This window comes from Desmodus rotundus, chromosome 5 (genome assembly GCF_022682495.2).
Source record: "Desmodus rotundus isolate HL8 chromosome 5, HLdesRot8A.1, whole genome shotgun sequence".
NCBI classification, from domain to species: Eukaryota; Metazoa; Chordata; class Mammalia; order Chiroptera; family Phyllostomidae; genus Desmodus; species Desmodus rotundus.
The window spans coordinates 2,347,234-2,368,439 of record NC_071391.1 but is presented as its reverse complement, the minus strand read 5'-3'; the positions used below and the strand labels follow the sequence as shown (position 1 = coordinate 2,368,439).

Here is a 21,206-nt window from a genome sequence, read left to right as displayed (position 1 = left end):
TGAGGCTATGGTAGGAGGCCACCTGCACGGAAGGGGCAACTCTAAAAGTCACTCGGAGTGTGAAGGAGGCACATCTTCATGGGGCCGCTCCTGTCCCTCGGGTGGGGCTCTGTAAACTCCTGGATCAGGCTGTCAAGCTCTGTCTGTGAAGGGCCAGAGCGTAAATACGTCTGTCCGGCTCTGTGCCCACAGTCCCGGCTGCAACCACTCCCCCTGCTGGTTGTGGCTCCAATGCAGCCTCGACACTGTGGAAATGAGTGGGCGTGGCTGTGTTCCAATAAAACTTTACTGATAAAAGCAGGCGGTGGGCCAGGCGGGGCCAGTGGCCACAGTTTCTAAAAATATGTTTTAAATGGTCTGAGGATGCTTGAGCGGATACAAATAATACAGCTACGTGAGTGTCTCAAAATAAACCACATTGTAGGTACATACAATAAAAGCTAAGAAAAGTCTTAATCCTCCCACACAAGTCAGACCTTACTCGTTAATGTAATATTGGAGCTGCAGAAAAGACCCAAGGAAAACACGTTTTAGAAATGGGGTCATCCGCGAGTGCCCTAGAAAGATTCGGAAGGATCCTGTGGAGAATCCTTTCAGAAAGACAAAGAAATGCGCCCCCCGACCCCCGTTCCTGGGTCTGGGTTTCCAGGCCGGGCTGGCTCCGGGCGGAGGTGGACCTGAATTCGGGCTTAGTTAGGGGTAAGAGTAAGTACTCTGTGCGGCTCCATCTCGGAGCGCTTGTGCCCTGCGGCACGGGACTAGCATTTCATGCGCTAGCCTGATGGACGCCTCACGGCCACTGTAGGAAGCGGCAGGCGCTGTCACCGCCCCCACTTCAGGGGCGGGGAACCGAGGCACAGAGCACAGAGCGGGAGGCACAGCCAGGCTTCCCGGCACTGGAAGCTACGTCCCAGGACCCGTCCGTGGCTGGCCAGGTGGGGAGTGGTCCCTAAGTGCTCCCAGACTCCCCACCCTGGACAACGACCCAGAGAGAGGAAGGACCCGTGGAAGGGGGTGTTGACTGTAGCAGCCCATTCTGGGGAAGAGATCGCTGACTTCCTGTCTGCCCCGAGAAGACCCTGCTCCAGGTCACACACCCAGGACTGGAGAGGAAGGACCACAGGCTGTGGGCTGGTTAATGCCAGGAAGGAGGAACACCGTGGGATGAACGGAGCCACAAGTAAAGGGAGGCCGACACCTGAGAGCTGGTGCAGGAGCATCTGTGTGCATGGTCACCCCGGAAAGAGCCTGTTTAGCCAGGTGTGTGCCCCGATTTACCGTTCCCAGTCCCATTCGCAGGCCCAACGAGAAGGTCTCTTCCCGGCCACAGCAGACGTGTGCTGTTCTTGAGCCCAAACTTTTACCTTTACCTTGAACGTGCGCTCTGTGCTTGCTATCCCTATATGCTGAACTCCTATTCATCCTTCAAAACCTATTTCAACAGCCACCACTTCTGGGAGGCCCTTGTCTCTGTCTCTCACATGACTGTGTACTTAGAGGGATGACACTGAGCCTTCCTTGTCCCTCTTGCACACCCAACTCCTGGTCCTTCCCCCGCTGGCTTCCCACTACAGAGGCTAGAAACGTCATATTTTTGCTTTCCCAGACTGCCTTGCAGTGGGTGGGTGGTCCTAGGACATGGCTTTGCCAAGTGAGACATGAGGGCCAGTCTCCGGGGCCCTCTGGGGGAGACTTTACGTGGGGAGAGAGAGACTTGAGGAGGGCTTCCTGGGGCCCCTTCTTCCCTGGTGTTCATGCAGCAGATGCGCACCGCGGATGTGAACTTGGAACTGTGGTCACCACCTTGTGACCAAGAGGCCTGCAGAGAGGCCACTGCCCCCAGAATAAACCCTGGGGGTGCCCCTCTGGGCTTGCTTTTGTGGTCTCAGCCACCGTTAGTGGGGTGTTTATTATTTGCAGCCAAAAGTTTCCTAATGGACATTTGGAGGTCGTAGCCGGGAAGGTGGGCAGGCTGCTTATGAATCAGAAGACATTGGACTATGACCAGAGCTGAGGATGCTAGGACTTTCTGATAGATTACTCTGGGAAACATTCATTCAGACCCTTATTCTTCCGACGGCTTCTCATCGGCAGGGAGGACCAGGTGACACAGACCTGCAGCCTGGCACAGGCTCTGCTTTTCCAAGGAAGGCTGGATTACGGCCCCTTGTCTCACGTGGATCCAGTTCAGGAATTTGAGAGCTGAATAAAAGCCTTGGTCTTAGCCAAGACTAGTTTCCTGCTCACCACAGCACGGACTCCCTGAGCACCCGGCTAACCCAGAGGACAGTGGCCATAACTAGCACATCACGTGGTTGGGGACAAAGGACACGCCATAGCCAGGAAGTGTCCAAAAAGCCAACTGAAGGAAAGAATGACAGGTTTTAGACATAGACGGTGTGAACCTCAAGAAGGAAAATATCTGCCACGAAGGGCTCCTTGTGGTTAGCTGAGGCCAAGTTCATAGTCAGAGTCTAATGGCAGGTGCTGGCAGAGACCTGGCACACTGTGCATTTCAGGGGAAAGCTGCAGACCAAGCTGCCAGCCTCCTGCACTGTGTTCCCACCCTCTGAGTCAACCCTTATAAGCAAGTTCCTGGTATCCTCTTTCGACCAATGGGCTGAGGCCTGTCCAGGGGCTATGCAACTATACCCTCATTTGCATACACACTGACCAATCAGAGTTGCTCCACAACAACCAGTCAAAATGCATCATTCTGACCAGTCATGACTGTGCTATTTGAACCAATCAGAACTCTGTGATTTGGATTCCTCATTTGCATAAAAGTGGACCGATCAGGAGCCGGAGCAGGTACTTTCTTTATAAAAGGCAGCCTGCTCCTTTGTCTTGGTGGATTGCCCTCTTGGTGTCTTCCAGAGGCTGCCTTTCCTGGTTTGCCAGGTGTTTACTGGAGTAGTATTTCTCCTCTTTCTGCACCTCAGATTGGAAACTTTAGGTGACAGTGGGGTGGACCAGCCCCTCGGTTGCACAGAGAGACAGCTGGGGGCCTAAGGCCGGACCTGACATCTCTGGTCTTCCGAGGCACCCTGCTGCCTCCAGGAGCGAGCTCACCAGCAGGTGGGCTTTCTGCTCCATAGCATCTTCTGGTTCAGCGAGCAGCGCGCTTTCTCCTTTGGCAATCAGCATGGCGCTGAGCCTTCTCTCTCCTCCAGGTGTCCCAGGACACCGGGGCTGGGGGTTCCCACTTGATGGCCACACACGACAGGGGAAGTTCGCCTTGCTTCTAGCCCCACACGCCCTCCAACCTTCAGAGCTGGCACGGGCAGGGCCCCAGGGGCCAGGTTCCTTCTGAGCTGGGGAGACACGTACACCCTGGCTCACTGCTCCTGGAGGGGAGGCGCCCTGACCAGCCCCCTACGCCGGGCTGTTGCTTGTTTCTCCCTAAGGAAGACAATGTCTTACTACGATGGAGACACTTGTCCTCTGCGTGTGTCCCTTCTCTGCGCAGGAGGTCCCACCCTGTCTTCCTTTCCACATCTCCACTTGAGCTATCACGGTCATTCCCACATAAGTCAGCCCAGTCGCCAGGCTGCAGACGGTCTGAGTTCCCTGGGGCCGCACTTCCCGCGTCCTTCAGGGTTTCCCCATTCTCTGCTCATTTTCCTCATTATTCTTATTGATGTCCCAGCCCTGCCACATGGCCAGCCAGCCCAGGCCTTCCACCTCGCCTTTCCCTGTGTCAGGGCGGTGAACCCCTCAAGGGCTCCAATGATGATTTGCTTGTTTCCGGTTTCCCCCAAACAGACGATTTTCTAGCTGCAATCTGTGCGGCTCCAGGCGCCCATCACTGGTCTACAACTGTATTTATTTTCCCTCCTTCCTGCCTTCAGAAAGAAATCTTATCTTCAGAAAGATAATCAGCTTCACTCCAGTCTCCATGCACTCATTCCCCCTTGCCCCTGAACTCCCAATCGCTCCCTCGCATCAGTCAGGCAGTCTCAGGGTGTCTGAGTTCATCAACACAAATGGCAGCTGAAACAGACCCCCGAGAACGCCCCCCTTTCTCTTTCCTCCCTTATCTCTCCCCTGCCCTCTTCCCTCCCTCGTCACCGAGGAGAACAGGCTGACAGGCAACGACAGAGGGCACAGATTCATGGATGTGAATGCAGGTAAGACAAGCGGCCCCACTGGCAACCACCGCCGTGTTCACGATGCTCCAGGTGTGGCGTGAAGCCCCCACGCCCCTCCTCCCCCTCACCCCACAGGCCCGGGTGCAGGCACCGGGTTCTCCCCCACGTCGCAGACAGGAGGTGGTGGCGCAGGCAGGCTCAGACTCGGTTAGGGTCACGTAGCTGGCGTGCAGTCCAGGAGCCAGGCTGCAGAGCCCTGCGGCCACCTGCGTGACGCCAGCCCCTCCCTGAGCTGGGCACGCCTGTCTTCAGCCGCGGGCCCTCAGCGCCCGCCATGGGGCCGGCTCCTCCCTGGCCCCCTGTAGTACTTGGGCGTCTGGGCCCCCCCTGCTGTCTCCTCAGGGCCAGGATGACAGGTCACTGTCTGCAGGAACCACTGAGGCCTCTGTGCGGGGGCTAGGGCGGGGGAAGGGCCCCTCAGGGTCCCAAGCACAGAGAATCACCCCTCACAGTGGGACGGGCCTGTAGTGCACGGCAAACCCCGGCCTGTTCCCACAGGTCTTCAGAGGCCCCAGGACAAGCTGGCCCCGGTGTGGTGTGGCCAGCTCCCGACGCGGGTTGGAGTGGGAGGCAAGGTGGGGGGGCCCTGTCATGGGAGTCGGTCAAGGGTGGCCTTGCTCCAGGTGTCGCCCGAGTCCAGCCCTGTCCTGTACGGTGCACCCATGGCCAGAGCCTCCATTCTCGGGCGCAGGATGGGTTCTGGGCTGCAGGCCTTCTAGGTGGGAAACGCCACTCCTCCTCCAGGGCAGGCCACTGTGACCCACGGCTGTGGCACGTGGTGGGTTTTCCCAGCGGGCACAGGAGCCCAGCCCGCAGCTCCAATCCCACGGCCTCTGGAAATGACTAGGGGCTGGTCAGAGGCCAGGGTGTGGGTGTGGGGGCGGGAGGAGAGTACAGCTGGCACAGCCAGGAAGAGGAGCCTGGTCTCTGTGCGGCCTCAGTTTCTCCATCTGTCCAGTGGCCCCTCTCCCTGTCTTGGGGGGCACGACAGATGGCGGGCTGACCCTCATCAAGCTGCCCATGACGGCCGGACACACCTGTGACGGAGCCTCCCTGGGCTACAGTCAAGGTGTTACACAGCCAGCTCCTGGGGGAGGCTCCAGGGTACAAGGTGTCCCGCCTTTCCCAGTTTCCAGAGGCACCGCCCTCCTTTGCCCATGGCCCCTCCCACCTCAGCTCAGCGGTCTTGCCTCCCGCCCTCTGTTCCGAACCCTGGTCCCTCTAATATGGACACATGCGATCACAAAGGGCCCACTCGGTACTCCAGGGCCATCTTCCAACGTCACGGCCAGCTGATTCCCTTAATTCTGGTGGCCATGGGACCTATTCACAGGTCCCGGGGATTATTAGGGCATGGGCGTCTCTGGGGGGCATTATCGGGCCCCTCACTCCAACCTAGCTGCCCTTCCCCTCCCCTGGAAAGATGGTGAGACGGCCCAGGCTGGTCACACTGGCTGAGGCGATTTCACAAAGCCTTGCAGGTTCCAGGGCTGGCCCGTCCCAGCCCAGGTGCGGCCCCGGAGACGCGGAGGGTGATGGAGGAGCCTGTCGGCCTGGGGGCCAGGGTGCGAGCAGACAGGCTCTGCAGCAGAAATACGCATTCTTTCCTCCACGTGACAGCCTCCCTGGGTGGGAGGGACAAAGCCACGTCAGTAACGGCACCCACAGAAATGTCCACCGCTGCCACATGCAGGTGACCCTGCTCCCAGCTGCCCCGACTGGAGTAAGAACTGACACTAGCTGCTCAGGGACATTTTGGTTTCTCTCCCCGGGAGCCACTGGCACCCATGGGCCCCCAGGAGGACGCAGGCCCTTAAAGCAGGAGCTGGCACTGCCCCCAACCCCTGATGCCGGTGCTCTGGCTCCTCACCTGGGGGCCCCTTCCTGTCCCCGGGGCTGGTGTGGACAGCACCAGAGGATGGCTTCTCTGGGTTTCGGGCTCTCGGCAGAGGGGGACTCAGGAGGGAGCTCCTTGCAAGGCCCAATCCTCTCCCAACACGTGGCGCGGACAAATTCTAGCCACCTCCCCTTTCGAGGTTAAAGAGTCCAAGGGAGCCCTGGTTGGGGTGGCTCAGTGGATTGGGCACCAAACTGTGAAGCAAAGGATCACCAGTTTGATTCCCAGTCAGGGCACATGCCTGGGTTGCGGGCCAGGTCCCCAGTGGGGGGCGCACGAGAGGCGACCACACATTAAAGTTTCTCTCCCTTTCTTTCTCCCTCCCTTCCCCCCCATAAAAATAAATAAATACATCTTAACAAAAGAAAGAAAGAAAGAGAAAAAAGGAGTCCAAGGGATTCCCAGCGCAGAAACTGGTGAGATAAGAATGAAACTCGGCCCTCCCCGGGGAGTTATCTCCACACGTCCTTCCACGTCCAGCCCAGCCACACCGTGAACCTGGATCTGCCGGTGGCACTGCCTCGGTGACCCTGCCGTGTCTCAGGCTCCTACGTGGCCCTGTCATCCCTCCATGGGGGACACGCTCCTTGGCTATGTGGGGGAGCAGGGAAGGGGATGGAGCAGGCTAGGTTTCCAGTCATTCAGTTTCCTACCTGCGCCTTCCTTCCGGTTTCAGCAGTGGTCCAAGACCAGTCCCCTAATAGGGTGACCCAGGATGGGAGCAGGAGGTAGGGGGATGCTGCCCCACAGAGAAGAGCTGTCCTTTCTTGGTCCGTCAGTCCAGGCTCTTGGACAGAAACCTCCCTCCCTGCCTTGAACCGGTGGCCGTGGGATGAGGGCACTGAGGACTGAGCACCACCGGGGTTTATAAAAACAGGACCTGGGTGGGCTTCAGCAGAAACGTGTGGGGAGCACATCCAAGCCGAGGCAGGCCTCCCCCAGCTGAGAGGGGGATAGGCCTCAATAAGCTCGGGGACAGCGAGTGAGCCCTCACCTGTTGCAGGTGAGCGGTGAGCCGCATCTGATCCAGTGACTGGGGTGCTGGTCTGATGGAAAGACCACCAGGGGCACTGCCAGGTATGTGCGGCACTGGTGGCACTCTCATCACCACAGTGGAAGGCACCGAGCTGCCGGCCAGGAGGAAGAGGCTGGCTGTGACCCTGGGCCCACACCCTAAATGGGTGTGAGGAGGAGGAGGTCTCTCCCTGGGCCCTACTGGGGCCAAGACAGGTGCCTGGCCCTTCTTCATGCCCTGGAGGGAATGGTGGCAGCAGCCCATCCATCTATCATCCATCTACCCATCCACCCATCTATCCACCCATCCATCATCCATTCTCCATCCATCCAACCATCTCTCCATCTGTCCATCCATCCGTCCATCCATCCATCCTCATCCAACCATTTCCCATCGCCCTGCCCCATTCTCTGAGGACGGAGCACTCACCAGGCCCCCTGCCAGATGTGGGAGAAGAGGAGACATATCAACATCATCCGTCTGGGGTCAGACAGACGCAGGAGGTGTCGTGGTGGGAAAGGCAAAGGCAGAGGACCCTCCCAGCGGCTCCCTGGCCCAGGTGACACTGAGTCAGAGGATCTGCTCACTCCTCCCTTGGGCTCCAAGTTGGACACCAGAGACCTTCCTGCTTCTGGCGGGGAGGGCCAGGCCTCTGTCCAGGGGGATGGCACCAGCACAAGCATCTCTGAGAGCCTGCGGGATGCCAGACACAGCCTTGGGGACACTTTCAGAACAGGCCTGGTCATCCTCTCCTTGACCTGGTTCCCCACCGGCAGCCTGGGCCCGAACCCTGTCACTCCCGGAGCATGCTCCCACCCAGGGCACCACTGGCTGGTGGTCATGGCGGTTTCAGGCAGAACACACAGGATTCAACACCAGGAGAGAACGTGGGGGTGACGGCCATTGTGCAGATGAGGAAACTGAGGCAGGTGGCGTCAGAGCTGGGGCTAGGACTCTGGCTCGGGAACTGGCAGGCCTGGGCCTCGTCAGCCTGGACGCTATGCCCCGTGCTTCGGTTAATACACCAAGTCACACATTTGAGGGCCGGCCTGTGTCAAACCCTGAGCCAGGCTGCGGGCACCGAGGAAGGTGGGCAGAGGGTGGGTATTGGCTCAGCTGAGGGCCTCTCTCCTGGCTCTGCATTCAGTGACCGCCTGCTGGCTGCTTGACATTGACTGTGGTAGGAAAAGTTGGCCACACTGTGGGCCCTGGCCAAGGCCACCAGCCAGGGTGGAGATGAGACAGAGGGGACAGAGGCCAGTCAGCGTGGGGGCAGTGCAGAGCCAGGGCCCCTGTGGCAGCTGTGACCACAGAGCACACAGGGGAGGACCAGACACCCTCCTCTGCAGCCCGAGGGGCTCGGCGTCCTGGGCGAGTGGGCCTGGCTCCAGCCTGCACCCGCGTTCGCTGAGGGCCCGGCGGGCCCCACAGGGCCCAGCCTGGAGGGGAGCCTGGATCCCAGCCTCCCCAGCTCTCCTCCACGGTTTCTCGGCGTCCGCACCCACACACCCACTCACCACCTGGGAATGGATAAATGCGGTCCGAGGGGCGGTGAGCCAGGAGCCTCCCTGTGGTGAGGGGCTGAGCTCCCAGCCCCCACGCCGCCCAGGAGAAAGGGGCTGGGGCATCCTGCCTGGCTGCCTCCCCGCCCCCAGGGGCCATCTCCAGGGCCAGGGTCCTGGGCTTCTGAGAGCTTCAGCTTCTCTGCACCTCCTTCTCTGGGTACCTCCCAGGCCATGCTCAGCAGCTCCGGTAAAGGGCCTGCCCCCCAACTGGGAAGGTGCCCGACCCCCACGCAGAGCAGCTTCCGAGGTACCCGGGGGGTCTCGGGGAGAGTTGTGCTGTTTTAGAGGCTCTGAGCCGACCCTCAGCCAGAAGAACCACCCCCCGCACTGTGGTCCAGGGACACCCAGAAGATGCCAGCCCCAGAGTGGGCTGCTGGGTGGACGGACGGACGGGGACGGCACCAGCTGTGGCGAGGCCACAGCTCACCTACTGTTGAATCAGTGTACACTAGGCAATGAGGAGCCCCTGCCTGGCCCAGCCAAGCCCCCTGGTCTCCAGCGGGGCTCAGAACCAGTGTCCCCACTCAGGACATATGCCGGGTGCCAGGCCTGTGCTCAGGGAAGGGACCCTCAGGGTGAGAGTCGGACACTGGCGGGAGCCCCGCACTGGAGCAGCGAGCCCGAGGACGGCCCAGTGAGAATGCACCAGGTCCCAGCAGCACACGCAGAGCGGGGGGTATCTGAGTGCCGCACCAGAGAGGGCAGAATACTTCTCCCACAAGGGGCAGGGGGAGAGCAAAGGCCGTCGGAAACTCCAGGAAAAACAAAACTCTGTGCGAAAACCACGGCCTCCCTGATACCGAGCTAAAACGAGGCACGTGTTTGCACTGACGGAGGGAAGAGGACCCCGTGGCCGTGATACGAGAAGCCCTTTCTTCGCTCGGGGGCCGCAGCCCAGCCCCGGTCTGGGCGCCGACGTGGATACTGACGGAGTCCCAGTAATGCCGTGCTTCCCGCTGGTCTTTTGCCTTTCAATCCCCTCACGGGGAGAACCCAGAAGCCTTAGATACGGATCCAGATGTGACGAAGAGGCAAAGGTTACCGCCTAACATGCACCGAACAACAGAGGCGTTTGAGAGGTTATTTGGCAGATCGGCAATGGCCGTTCAGAACCGGGGTGAGACCGCGAAGCGCCGGGAGCAGGAAGGCCCCTCTAGTGCAGCAAGGAACCAAGGGTGCTGCCCACTGCTCACGAGGAAATTTGGGGTGACCACAGAGTTCGGGAGGGGGGAGCAGAAGCAGGGAGGAGCAGGCCCTCTGCCGAGCGGGTTTTGGGGGGAGGGGGGGCAGGTGGAGAGACGGGTGCCTTTCCATTCCACACCCTGGCTGTGTCTGGATGGATTAGTTCACTACTTATCTTACTAGAAGCATGTGGTCCTGGGGTCAGATCTGAGCCGGGAGCAGAACCGTGATGAGGGGGTAGACCAGGAGTGGGTCCCTTGGGCAGTCGGATGTTGGGGGGATGTAGATAATACGCACAAGACCCGGGAAGCGGCAGGAGGGCGGGGAAAAGGCGGGAGTCCTCAGCTCCCCATCATGGACCGGTGAGGGGGGAGGAGGTAGGTAGAGGGGGGACACTGGGTGTGCCGTCCGTCACAGTGGAGGCTGCGGAGAAAAGCCATGGGGGGAACGGTACGAGGCTGACTGGGGCACACCCCCTGGGGTGCGGCCCACCCAAACGGAGACCTGGCTTCCAGCTGCACAACCAGGGCCACACTGGGGGAGCCACAGGGAGGCCTGGGACAGCAGACACCGTACTCTGCCTCTGCTCAGAGGTCCACCTCGCTCTGTCTTGGCTTCAAAAAAATCACAGAAGCAACACATACTTGTAAAAATTAAAAACACAGGTGTGTGTGGAATGAGGAGTGGAAGTGCCCCCCCAAAGGAGCTTTGTCTTTAACCCCCGGACCCAGCCGTGGGTGCTGAGAGAGGAAGAAATGGCGTGTGTCCTTCTGGACCCGCCCGGTGCACAGACTCAGAGAGGGCGCCCCCATTTCCAGGTCGGAGGAATAAGAAAAACAGACCCAGGGAGAATGGGGGAGATCATGTTTCCTGCCATTCAGTGCTTGCTGCCTACACGCCGGGGCAGGCTCCCGGAGCAGAGCGAGGGCTTCAAAGGGAAGCCAGCCGCCCACACACGCGTTCACAATCCAGCGCCCTCGGAGTTACGTCGCACGTGCCCCAAGGGGCTGTGGGCGCTCGGCCCACGTTTTCTCATTCATTCCTCCCCGGAGGCCGCTGGGGAGAGGCTGCGAGTGGGCGGCATGACCTCTGAGCGGGACTGGAGGGCAGGGACTGAGGCACCGAGAGGGCCCTCAGGTGGCCCGGGGACACGCAGCGAGGCAGCTGGAAAGTTAGGTCAAACCCTTACAACGGGGTGTTGTCGAGCGGTTTAAAAGGCTTCAGGGGACACACACGCGTCTGTGCGGTTGGGGTCCATCTCTGGAAAGACCCCCAGGAAAGCGGGGAGAGAGGCCCGGGGGCTGGAAGGCGAGGAGGCTTCTTCATGGGTTCCCTGCTGGCCGCATGTGCTGAAGTGCAAAACCATGTGTGAATGTCTCCAATCGCCAGTTTAAAATGTACAGAAAAGGGATCATGGTGTTAGAAAGCCAGGAAAATCAGCAGCAACGTGTAGGGAATATTCAGGTGGCGCCCAGGCATCCTGGGCCATCCCTCCAATTTGGTCTCTAAGAGAACACCCGCCGCCCCTCCCACCCCAAGGGAGGGGTAACAAAGCCTCATCACCTCCCTAGATCGTTCCCTCTGCGTGTTTACGAACGCCGTCCTGGGCAAAGATGAGACGCCGCCCGGGTGGCTGGGATGGGTAGCAGGGGCACCCAGAGAAACTCCTACCAACAGGGGTTGGTGTGGCCCCCACTCGCTTCTAGGTGCTCCCCACCGAGGACCCTCCTTGCTTGCTCTCCCTCGCCCTTGTGTCCAGGGCTTTGGCGGGTCCCACCTGTCCTATCTTCTCCCTGCTCCTGGAGTCCACCCACCTGACCACACCCACCTCTCCTCTGCCCACACCGCCATCACCCGCACCTCCCCCACCCCGGCCACGATGCAGTGATGGTCTCGTAATGAGTGTCCGTCTGTCCGTCCGTCCGTTTTCCTCCAGCAAGGTGCTCCAGGTGACGTCACTCTCCTGCTCCAAGCCGTCCAGCACCCGCACCCCAAGTGTGAAAAGACACACGAACCCCCTTGCACGAAGCACAAGGTCTTCCTCTCGACTGTCTCCTAGCTCGTGCTCCCTGCCCCTGGGTGCCCGTTCGCCTCCGTGTCTCTGCACGTGCTGGACCTCCTGCCCCAGCACATGAGCCGTCTGCAGAGACCCGCCCTGGTGCCCGGGGTAACGCTGGCCTGGCCCCACCGGCCCAAGGACCGCACCTCCGGCCTGCGGAGTCGCTGCGCAGCGCCGACCGCAGAGGGGACCCGCTGGGTTGTTCACTTGTTAACCTCGTTGTTATTGTCACTAATTAGACTTTAATCTACAGGCGGTCAGAGCCTGTGCTCGTCTGGTTGGCCTCCCCATCCTCAGCGCCCTGGGAAGTCCGGTTGTGATGGACTTTGGTTAAATAGGTGGGTGGGTGAGTGGGTGGGGAGACAGGTGGGGGAGTGGACGGGTGGTTGGAAGAACGGGTGGGTGGGTGAATGGGTGGATGTGGAGGAATAAGTGGGTGGATGGGTGGGTAGGTACACAGATGGATGTGTGGGTAGATAAATGGGCATGTGGACAGACAGACGGATGAATAAAAGGGTGGACGTCTTCATGCACGACTGGGTGGACTGCCGGCTGGATGGAGAGCTGGCTGGCTGGCTGGACACATAGCTAGATGGGTGGATGGATGGATGGATGGATGGATGATGGATGGGTGGGTGGGTGGGTGGATGAGTGGATGGATGGATGGACGGACAGATGGACGGATGGACGGATGAATACGTGTAGAAGAATGGGTAGACGATGGATGAGTATGTAGGCAGATGTGTGGACAGATGGGTGGGGGGGTCGGGGGTGGATTTGTGAACGAGTGGGGCAGGTGGATGGACAGAGTCTGCTCAGTGCAGGGAGGGACCCAGGGTCACCCCCGCCTGTCCCAGTAGACTTCCGGATGCCCCATGCTAATGAGGCTGGGACCTGAGGTCAGGGAGGTGGGAACTTGAGCCCGATCCCTGTGTTGAGAAGTGTTTGAAAATGAAACACCTCTAAGGTTCTGTGCAGAAACGGCCCCCGGTTCTCTGTGTTCTGACCTTGATCTGGCACCCACGACTCCAGCCCCTTCTACCCTGGGCGTACTGGGTGTGTGAGGGGTGTTCAGAGGGGGGAAGTGGCCGGAGCAGCTGGACGCACCCAGCAATGCCCGGCTGTGTCCTGGCCTCTCTGCTCTTCAGCTCTGAGTCCCTGAGCAAAGTTTTTGACAGAAAGAGGCGGGGAGGGGAAGAGACCTCCTCACTGACTCAGAACCTGTCCCCATCCAGCCCAGCTCCCTATTGCGGTTTCCTTAATGACATCTGCATCTCAGCGGGGTGGCCTCGGCCACCAGCAGCAGACCACCCAGATGCGACCCTGCTGCCGCCTACACGGGATAATTGCCCCGGGGCGGGGGGGGGGGGGGGGGGGGGGGGGGCCTAGCGCGACACCCAGACCTCTGCGTCTCATCAGGCCCCACTGCTCCCTGTGTCCTGAGTCGGCGAATGATCTGCCGGCTGGGCTGCACCCGCACAGCAGCCAGCACGCCAGGCAGCGGCGTCCTGCCTGCTCGGTCACAGCACCGGAGGTCGGCCTCTCTCTCTGGTCCCTGCACGAGAGCCACGCGCGCCCGTCGCCTGGGCCACTGCATTGTGTGGGGTCCACTGGCCACCTCACTGCCCGCCCTCGAGCACCTCCACTAAGTTCACAGTCAGTTCTGGGATGCAGTGGGCTCCCCCGGACAGACCCCTACACCCGTTCGCGCAGAAGCTCTTTGGCCTGAGGCTGGGCCATCCTCCCTCACAGGTACTTCCTGAGGTCACGACCGTGTCGTGACAGAAAACCTGGGCTCTCGGGCTCACCGACCTCTCTCCGTCCCGGGCCAACCCCTGGCCAGCCTCGGGCTGGGGCATCTTCACCTTGGGAGAGAGGGCTCTGAGGTCAAGGGCTCTGTTTTCCCCACGGCCGTGCCTCACGCGTGGCCTAGACACTTGTGTGGCCTAGGGCCGTGTCCTCCACGTGGCCTTCCTTTCTCTGCTTCGGGGTCCTCCTCCTGAGTGGGCGATGACACCAATTCACGAGGTTGCGGGGTGCGGCTGGTCCTCAGTGGTGTGGTCGTGGTCAGCGCGAGGCGGCGGGCACACGGCTGGGAGGGACCCACGGGCGAGCACCACTGCTGCCTCATTCGCTGTCACAGCTCGTCCCGCGAGGACCACCGCCAGTCCGGGTCCCTCACCCCGGGCGTCGGGGTGGACCCCTAAACTGCGGTCAAGGCCGAGGCGTTGACCCTTTGCTTAGAAGCTGGCCATTGGCCTGGGTGTGGCCTGATGCCCCCTCCTCTGGGCCCCAAGCTCTGGCCCCCAGCGGGTGGTCAGAGCACGCAGGAGACCACAGGCTCGTCTGGGCCGCCAGGGCCGCCAGGGAGCGGGGAGGTCCTCTTGCCCAGCCTTCCAAGACTCTGTGGCGAGAGGTTGCCCACTCGCCTCCCTGCATATCGGGGGACTCACCCCCTCCTCAGGCAGTTCTGCTCCGTCCCTGCACGGCCTCCGCCTCCCCAGCATCCCTGTCGGCCGAGCTGCTGGCTGTGTCCTTCCTCACCCTGGGTCCTGCTGTCCTGCACGGGCCCCGCCTGGCCCCACGGTCCTGTCTTGCCCCAGCGAGGTTGAGTCGGCCCCCTCACCCCGTCTGTGGGGAAGCCGCCCGTTTCAGCGCTGAGCACACTGCACCCCTCACGCGTGCGTGCATCCCGGGCGGCCAGCCTGCTGCCTTCTGCTTTCTTGTGCGGGGGGACGGCTCTGCCAAAGACGCAGCCTCTGGATGAGCTGCTGCCTGGGCCCTTCCGGCTTTCAGATGCCCCTTTTGCCCGAAGCCCTGCTCCCAGTCTGGACAGCCCTTGAAGTAACCATGGCAACAGCGCCCAAGCACTCCTTGAGTCTCAGGCACCCTCCCTGCTAGAATGAATGCTAAGCATGACCGTGACCATGTGCCCTGGGTCCACTCGGGCCAGCAGCCTCCTGCTGCAGCAGAAGCAGGTCACCTGACCCAGAGGAAGGCCCTTCGGGAGAGCTGGGGTCAGCCCTGGCTCTCTGGGAGCCCCGAGCCTCTGACGCCCTCTCTGGCCTGTGCTGGTGGCCGGGCCACACATCACAGCCTGTCCCTTCAAGGTCAACAAGTGGGCAATCTGGGCAGGATCTGCGAAGTCCGCAAAGCCCCGGGACGGGTCCCAGGCCCTCCGCTGGCCGTGGTGTACCTGTCCTCGCGCACCTCGTCTATGAGAGTCGGGGGTCGGGAGCGGTCAGCACCCAAACCAGGTGCGACCAGCAAGTCCGCCCCCGGGCACACACCCCAAAGCGAACAGGTGTTCAGACACGTACTCGTACACGGACATCTGGCGCGGCGGCACGCACAGCAGCCCCCGTGCCCACTGAGGGCGAATAAACAAACAGAACGCGCCGTGCACACAGTGGACGGTCACTCCACCTTGACCAGGGAGGCTGTTCTGACCCCGCTACCTGTGGACGGGCCTCGAGGACATGGTGCTGAGTGAGTGAGCCAGACACAGAAGGACAGATCCTGCGAGATGCCACTTCTCAAAGGTCCCGGGAGGAGTCGGAGCCATGGAGACGGAAAGTGGGTCGGTGGTGCCCGGGGCTGGGGCGGGGGGCGAGTGTGTCCGGGGGCAGGTGCCAGCGGCAGCGGCGGCTGTGCAACAGTGTACAAGGTCAGGTGCTCGATGCCACCGAGCTGGGTGCTTACAAATGGTACGTTTTATGTCACGTAAGTTTTGCCACAGACAGAAATTAGAGACGGAGATGAACGAAGCCCTCATACACGCTACAGCACGGATGAGCCCGAGAATGTTATTCTGCGCAGGACCCTGTCAACGGGGAGGGTCCAGAGGGCAGACTGGGGGCCGCCGGGGCTGGGGGAGGGTGGGCAGGGACCGCTGACGAGCATGGGGTTTCTGCTGGGGATGGTGAAGCCACAGGGGGGACAGGGCAGAGGCAACGGCGGTCAGCATCGCTGACTGTGCACCTGAAGACGGCAATTTCAGGTTACGTGAGCTCCCGCTCAGTGAACACAAACGAAACCAGATCGGATCCGCAGGCAGCACCCAGGGGACAGTGTTCTGACCCTTCCCCAGTCTCGACCCACTCTGGGGAAGACGGGGTTGGTAGGGTTCTCAGATGGGCCCCCCACCAGGGCCTGTCCGGCAGGGCGGGGAGCAGAGCCGTCCCATCCCTCCAGTCTTGCCACCTGCCTGTCCCTCCCTTCCCCGCACAGGCCGACGCTCACTGAGCCCGCCGTCCACTGAGAACCTGATGTCTGTCTGGTCTTGTCAACACCCATCTGGCCCCTGAGGTGGGGACACTGGCGTTTGTGACTGAAACAAGAGAACAGAGAAACTTTGTGCTTGGGGACGATAAGAGCCAGAGAAGCTGAAGTGGCCACGGGAACGCTGGCCAGAAACACTGCTTGCTTCCCAGCTGCTCCTGGGACCACTGCTGCAGAACAGGGCCCTGCCCGCGAGGGTGGGACAGGAGCCTGCCTCCACCCAACCCGGAGGTGCCGGTTCTCTGCAGGGACCAGCCTACCCCCCCTTTGAGGGGAGCCGGAACGCAAACCCTCCCGATGCTCAAAGGCTCCGCCTGCTGGTGTCCTGCTCGCCAAGGGGATGAGTCACCCTGGTTCACACAAAACTGTCCACTCGGCGGCAGGGATGACCGTGGAAATCGCAGATGAGGTGGAAACCCAGAGCTGCGGCACCTAAACATTCCCGGGGCACATGCTGCCTGGTGCCACCCAGGCGCCCGCGGCCAAGGGCTGCCCTCTGTCACACGCATACTGCTCCCCGCAAACACGGCCAGGCCTTCTCCCCCTGGAAACACGGCCCTCGGGCTGCCCCACAGGGGTGCGCCCACCTGACCCCAGCACAGATGCACAGACACGGCCCCTCGGGCAGGTTCTCTGGGGAACACGGTGGCTCCCATCGTCCTGGCCCACGGTAAGGGGGTTTAGGTGGACACATGGGGGAAATGAGCAAGGGGCCCGAGTGCGCCATGGATGGGCCTTTGACCGGAGGGGCCCGGCGGAGAAGGAGGCGCATCTTACCTGCAGGCATCAAAGCTGTCGCAGGAGCCCACTGTGTAGTGCCGGAAAAGCTTCTTGCTGCGGTCGGCCCGGGTTTCTGTGCAGAGAGGGAAGAGAAACATCGCTTAGAAGAGCCACGGACCCTGGACGCCGGCCCCGCGAGGCTGGCCGGGCCACTCGTCTACCGGCCTACGCTGTGGGAGACCCGCTCTCCTGGGGACAGATCTGGGAGGAAGGTGAGACCTCGTTCTGGGGTCCAACTTTGCAAAATTCAGGGAACGCCTATGGACCCCAAGGCTGAGGACGCAGGAGCCCTGTTCCCAAACGGAGGCAGAGCCCTGGGGTTGGCAGCTCAGGGGACACAGGAGGAAGCGGTCCGCAAAGACGGGGACCATCCAAGTCCAAGCTGAACGGTGCGGCAGCCCACGCGGCACGCAGGAGCCACCAGAGGTGTTCTCAGCTGATGCCACTGAGCCTGGCTGCAAGTCTGAGCGCCTTTGGGAAGAAAAATATCCCAAATTATGGCTGCTTTCTCCTAAAAAAAACCAAACAAACCCCCAAACACCAACCCCCAAACAACCATGATTAACGTTGCTAATTAAGTTCTCTGCTTGCTTCCCTTATTCAGCGGGTTTAGACCTAAGTTTCACGGGAAATGATATGAACGATGTAATTAGACTTAACAGATAGCTCAGGGCTGCAGGGAACAAACCCCATGACGACACACGGCGGCTCACGATTTACTGTTTAGATATTTCCCTCCCTGAACAAAACCTCCCAGACAATGTCCTCCTGAACGCTGGAAAACACAGACAAACGAGATGACTGGCCTCAGGAAAAAGGCTCGAAGTCTCACTGTGGCTCCCACACCCTCTCTGTCGCTCAAATCCCTGATCCCACCTTCCATGCGGAAATACCCTTTGGCTGCTTTTATGCCCAGAAGTAGCTAGTTCAGCAAAAAACACATGTTCCCTTTCTAAGCAGAGTGGAGTTGCCTTGGGGGGTTGGGAGGAACAGAGGTTCCACTCAGGACTACATTTCCCAGCACCCTTTGCACCTGAGTATGGCCATGTGACTGTTTCCCACCAATGGAGTATGAGCACATTTCATTTTGGGGGGGGGGGGTTGGGGGCAGGGTCCCTTCCAAGCTTGACTTTGATGGAAGCCACTGTGCCCTCCCCACCCTGTGTTTCTGCTTCTTCCTGCACAACCCCAGACCCCAGGGGATGGTGGAATCCCTTGGGACTCCTGGAAGCTGCCTGGGTCCCTGTACCTGGAGCCGCTCAGGCTGCCCCACCAGCCCCTGCTCAGGACCTTGGGTGTCCACCCTGTGACCCTGGCGTCTCTGCGGGTCATTGCAGCCTCATCCTCACTGACATCTATTGAGTCCTTCCTTGGGCCATGCCATGCGGCCATCTGGGCTCCTCCGGCTCCACAACGGAGGTGGGACGACTGGGTGCGTTTGTGGATGGTGAAGGTGAGGACCGCCCAGGCCGCGTCACACCTGCTCAATGGCAGGGCCGGGAGGAGCATGCTGGCCAGTGGCGGCCCGCCCACCCGTCATCCCAGCTCAGAACCGCCCGACCACACTATCAACCCCGGGGGGAGGTTGGTCTGAGTCCCGCTGCTCCCTGTGGTGCTCCAGGGCGGGGACAGCCTTGTTTCTCTCTGCCGGCCCTGCCGTCTAGCTCCTGCAGGACACCCGCCATAAATGCTTGCTGACCTAATCTAAATGATCTGCGGTGCAATTAGCTCACCCCAACGCACCGCACACCGTCGGCGTGGGCCGAGGGCACCGGGCCCTCGCCCGGCCGGGCACGGGGCCAGCTGAGCAGCACGCCCCACCCTTGTGCTTGGCACCCGCACCAAGTGCGCCCAGAAGTTCCGCATCTTCCTCCCCTTGCCCCGACAGCCCGCGTGGTGCACATGTGCACGCCCAGTCATCGCTGATGGAGCCCGCCTGGGAGCCCGGCCCCGTGCCCCAAGTACGGGAGCAGGAGGGTAGTCAGAGGGGACAGGGCCTCAGCTCTGCTCCTGGGGCTCAGAACCCCCAGGGCTGCAGTAAGAACGGAGCCAGAGACCACTGACCTCCATGGGCTGGGCTGAGGGCCCCAGCTGTCACCCAACTGTGATGAGGGAGCACATGGGCCGGGCCGGGCCCGCTGTGCAACATCCGTGTGGGGCCACGTATGTGCCAGGCCCTGGCAGGGTCCGTGGGATTGGAAACTCTTTGTGGGGTTAAGCAGAATACCTGGCGAAGCCATTGGAGGGCCCTGGGGACTGGCTGTTCAGGGTTATTATTACTCTTAACTGCTTTTGTTGCTTAAGCCCCATGTGGCAGCTCTGCGCTGGTTGTCTAGGGAACTGCTGGTGCTGAGAGCTGATTGGTGCAGGTCCTGGCTGGGGTCAGAGGTTCCCGGTTCCAGGAGTAGAGAGAGTGGGCCGTAAATGTGCGTGTGTACAAATGCCCATTTACCAGACAAAAAAACGTTTCCGGGAGGGGACAGCTTCTAGGCTCGGTCACTTAGCCAGTTGTTCTCAGCCTGTGGGATGAGACCAGTAAAATTTCACACAGCAGAGGGAAGGGTGCCGACCAGCACAGGGCTTGCCGAGTTCTCAATCTGGCACGGAAAACGAGGAACCCCTCTGCTACCACCACTCTTTAGAAGAGAAAGGGGACCCTTGGAAGGGATATCATCTCCGATTATCCTGTGAAAAACTCCCACTGCACAGGCCTTCCTTGTCCTCTGGCTTCCAGATGTAGCCACACTTCTTCTCTGGGACATGGCCTGGGGGACAGGGAAGGGGTCCTGAGAGATGCCACCACCATCATCATCTTCCCCAAAGGTCACGTGGCCCACAGGGCAGTGTGGCCTCTGACCCTGGACTGTGCGCTTCCACAGCCTGGACCGGCAGCCGCCGACAGCTGTATGTTTTGGGGGGTCTCGCATATTCCATGTGCTTTACTCGCAGGAGCTCAGCGCTGTGACTGTCCCCGGATTATAGGGGCAGCTCGGAGGGGTTGAGTGAGTGGTCAGCCTTCGCCCGACCAGAAAGGGGCAGAGCCATGGTCTAGAAAGCCACCCACCCGGCTCAGCTTCCATGCTGGTATCTGGGAGGAGGCACCTTCACAGGCAGCCTGCCCCGAGCCAGGCGGCCTGCTCGCCCTCGCCCTGTCCTGTAGCCTGGCTGTCACTTGGCCCACCGGTATGGTGTGTGTCTCATGTCACACCCAGGCTCGGCCCCTGTAGGCTCTCTGGGACCTGCGGTCACTGACGGGGAGGTGGGGCCACCGGCTGCCTGGGCTGAGCCTTGTCAAGGCCCCAGGGCAAGTGTGGGTCACAAACACGAGGCCGTGGACTGGGCAGGGGGGAGGCCGGGGCCAGGCCAGCACCCTGTGGGTCAGTGACAGCAAGGGACACCAGGCCCCTCGCCTGGAACCCCTGCTGCCACAGCAACTCCCCAGACCCCAGGCCTCTAGGACTAGCCGAGAGGGTAGCCCCTGGCCCTCCCACTGCATAACTGGGCAGGGGCCGGGTCCGGGTCTCTGCCAAGGAGGCCCCTCACTGCAGCTACTCCGCCCAGCCCCACAGTGCACCTCTGGGCAGTGACGGCACAGGAGGGATGGCCCCACTGCGCACCTCTGGGTCTGTCCTGCCCTTGCCCAGCTGGGATGGAGAAGGCCACGGTGCTGCTGTGACAAATCTCCCAGAATGCCTCAGTCCTGCAGGATGGTGGGTAGGTGAGGTTTGCCTTAAAACCCCACAGTTCCAGGGCAAAGTCAAGGGCAGACACAGGGGGCTGCTGCCCATCTCCACATCAGGCCAAGAACAGGGGTTCTGTTCTTTGAGGTCACCCATGGCACAGATCCGGAAAACTGGGGCCTTGGGGGACCTGTGGTGACAAGGGACATGGAGTGTGCAACCCTCATTCTGGGCTGGGGACACACATAGAGTGGGTCCCCAGCCGGGCAGCCAGCTGGGTCTCTTACACACCTAACATGTCCTGACTCAGGCCCTGGGGCACAGCAAACCCTCGAGGTCCCCACAGAGGACCTCGGGGCTCATGTCTGACTCCACTGTCCACCTGCACGGTCACCTTCTATCCCCCACTTGCATGAAAGTGACCAGCTGGACACACTCTTCCCAGTCCCTGTAGGGAAGACATCCCCTGTAACCTGGGGCCATGCTGCCTTGTCCTCTGGGGCACCAGCCCTTCCCCTCCCTACCCCCACCGTCGGGCCCCGGCCCCAGTGGCTGGCGTGGGAGCCCAGTCGGCCACCCCTCAGAAGGTGGGCACA

At 61.0% G+C, this 21,206-nt stretch overlaps 1 protein-coding gene across 6 annotated transcripts in view; it reads right to left on the bottom strand.

Annotated features, from left to right (window-relative positions):
• Positions 1-21,206, bottom strand: part of SHANK2 (SH3 and multiple ankyrin repeat domains 2) — a 314,515-nt gene that overhangs the window by 125,497 nt on the left and 167,812 nt on the right. For all 6 annotated transcript variants that reach the window (XM_053923687.2, XM_053923683.2, XM_053923685.2 and 3 more), the window contains one exon: positions 16,928-17,003. In XM_053923687.2, the coding sequence (XP_053779662.1) occupies positions 16,928-17,003 (76 nt within the window). The remainder of the gene's footprint in view (positions 1-16,927; positions 17,004-21,206) is intronic.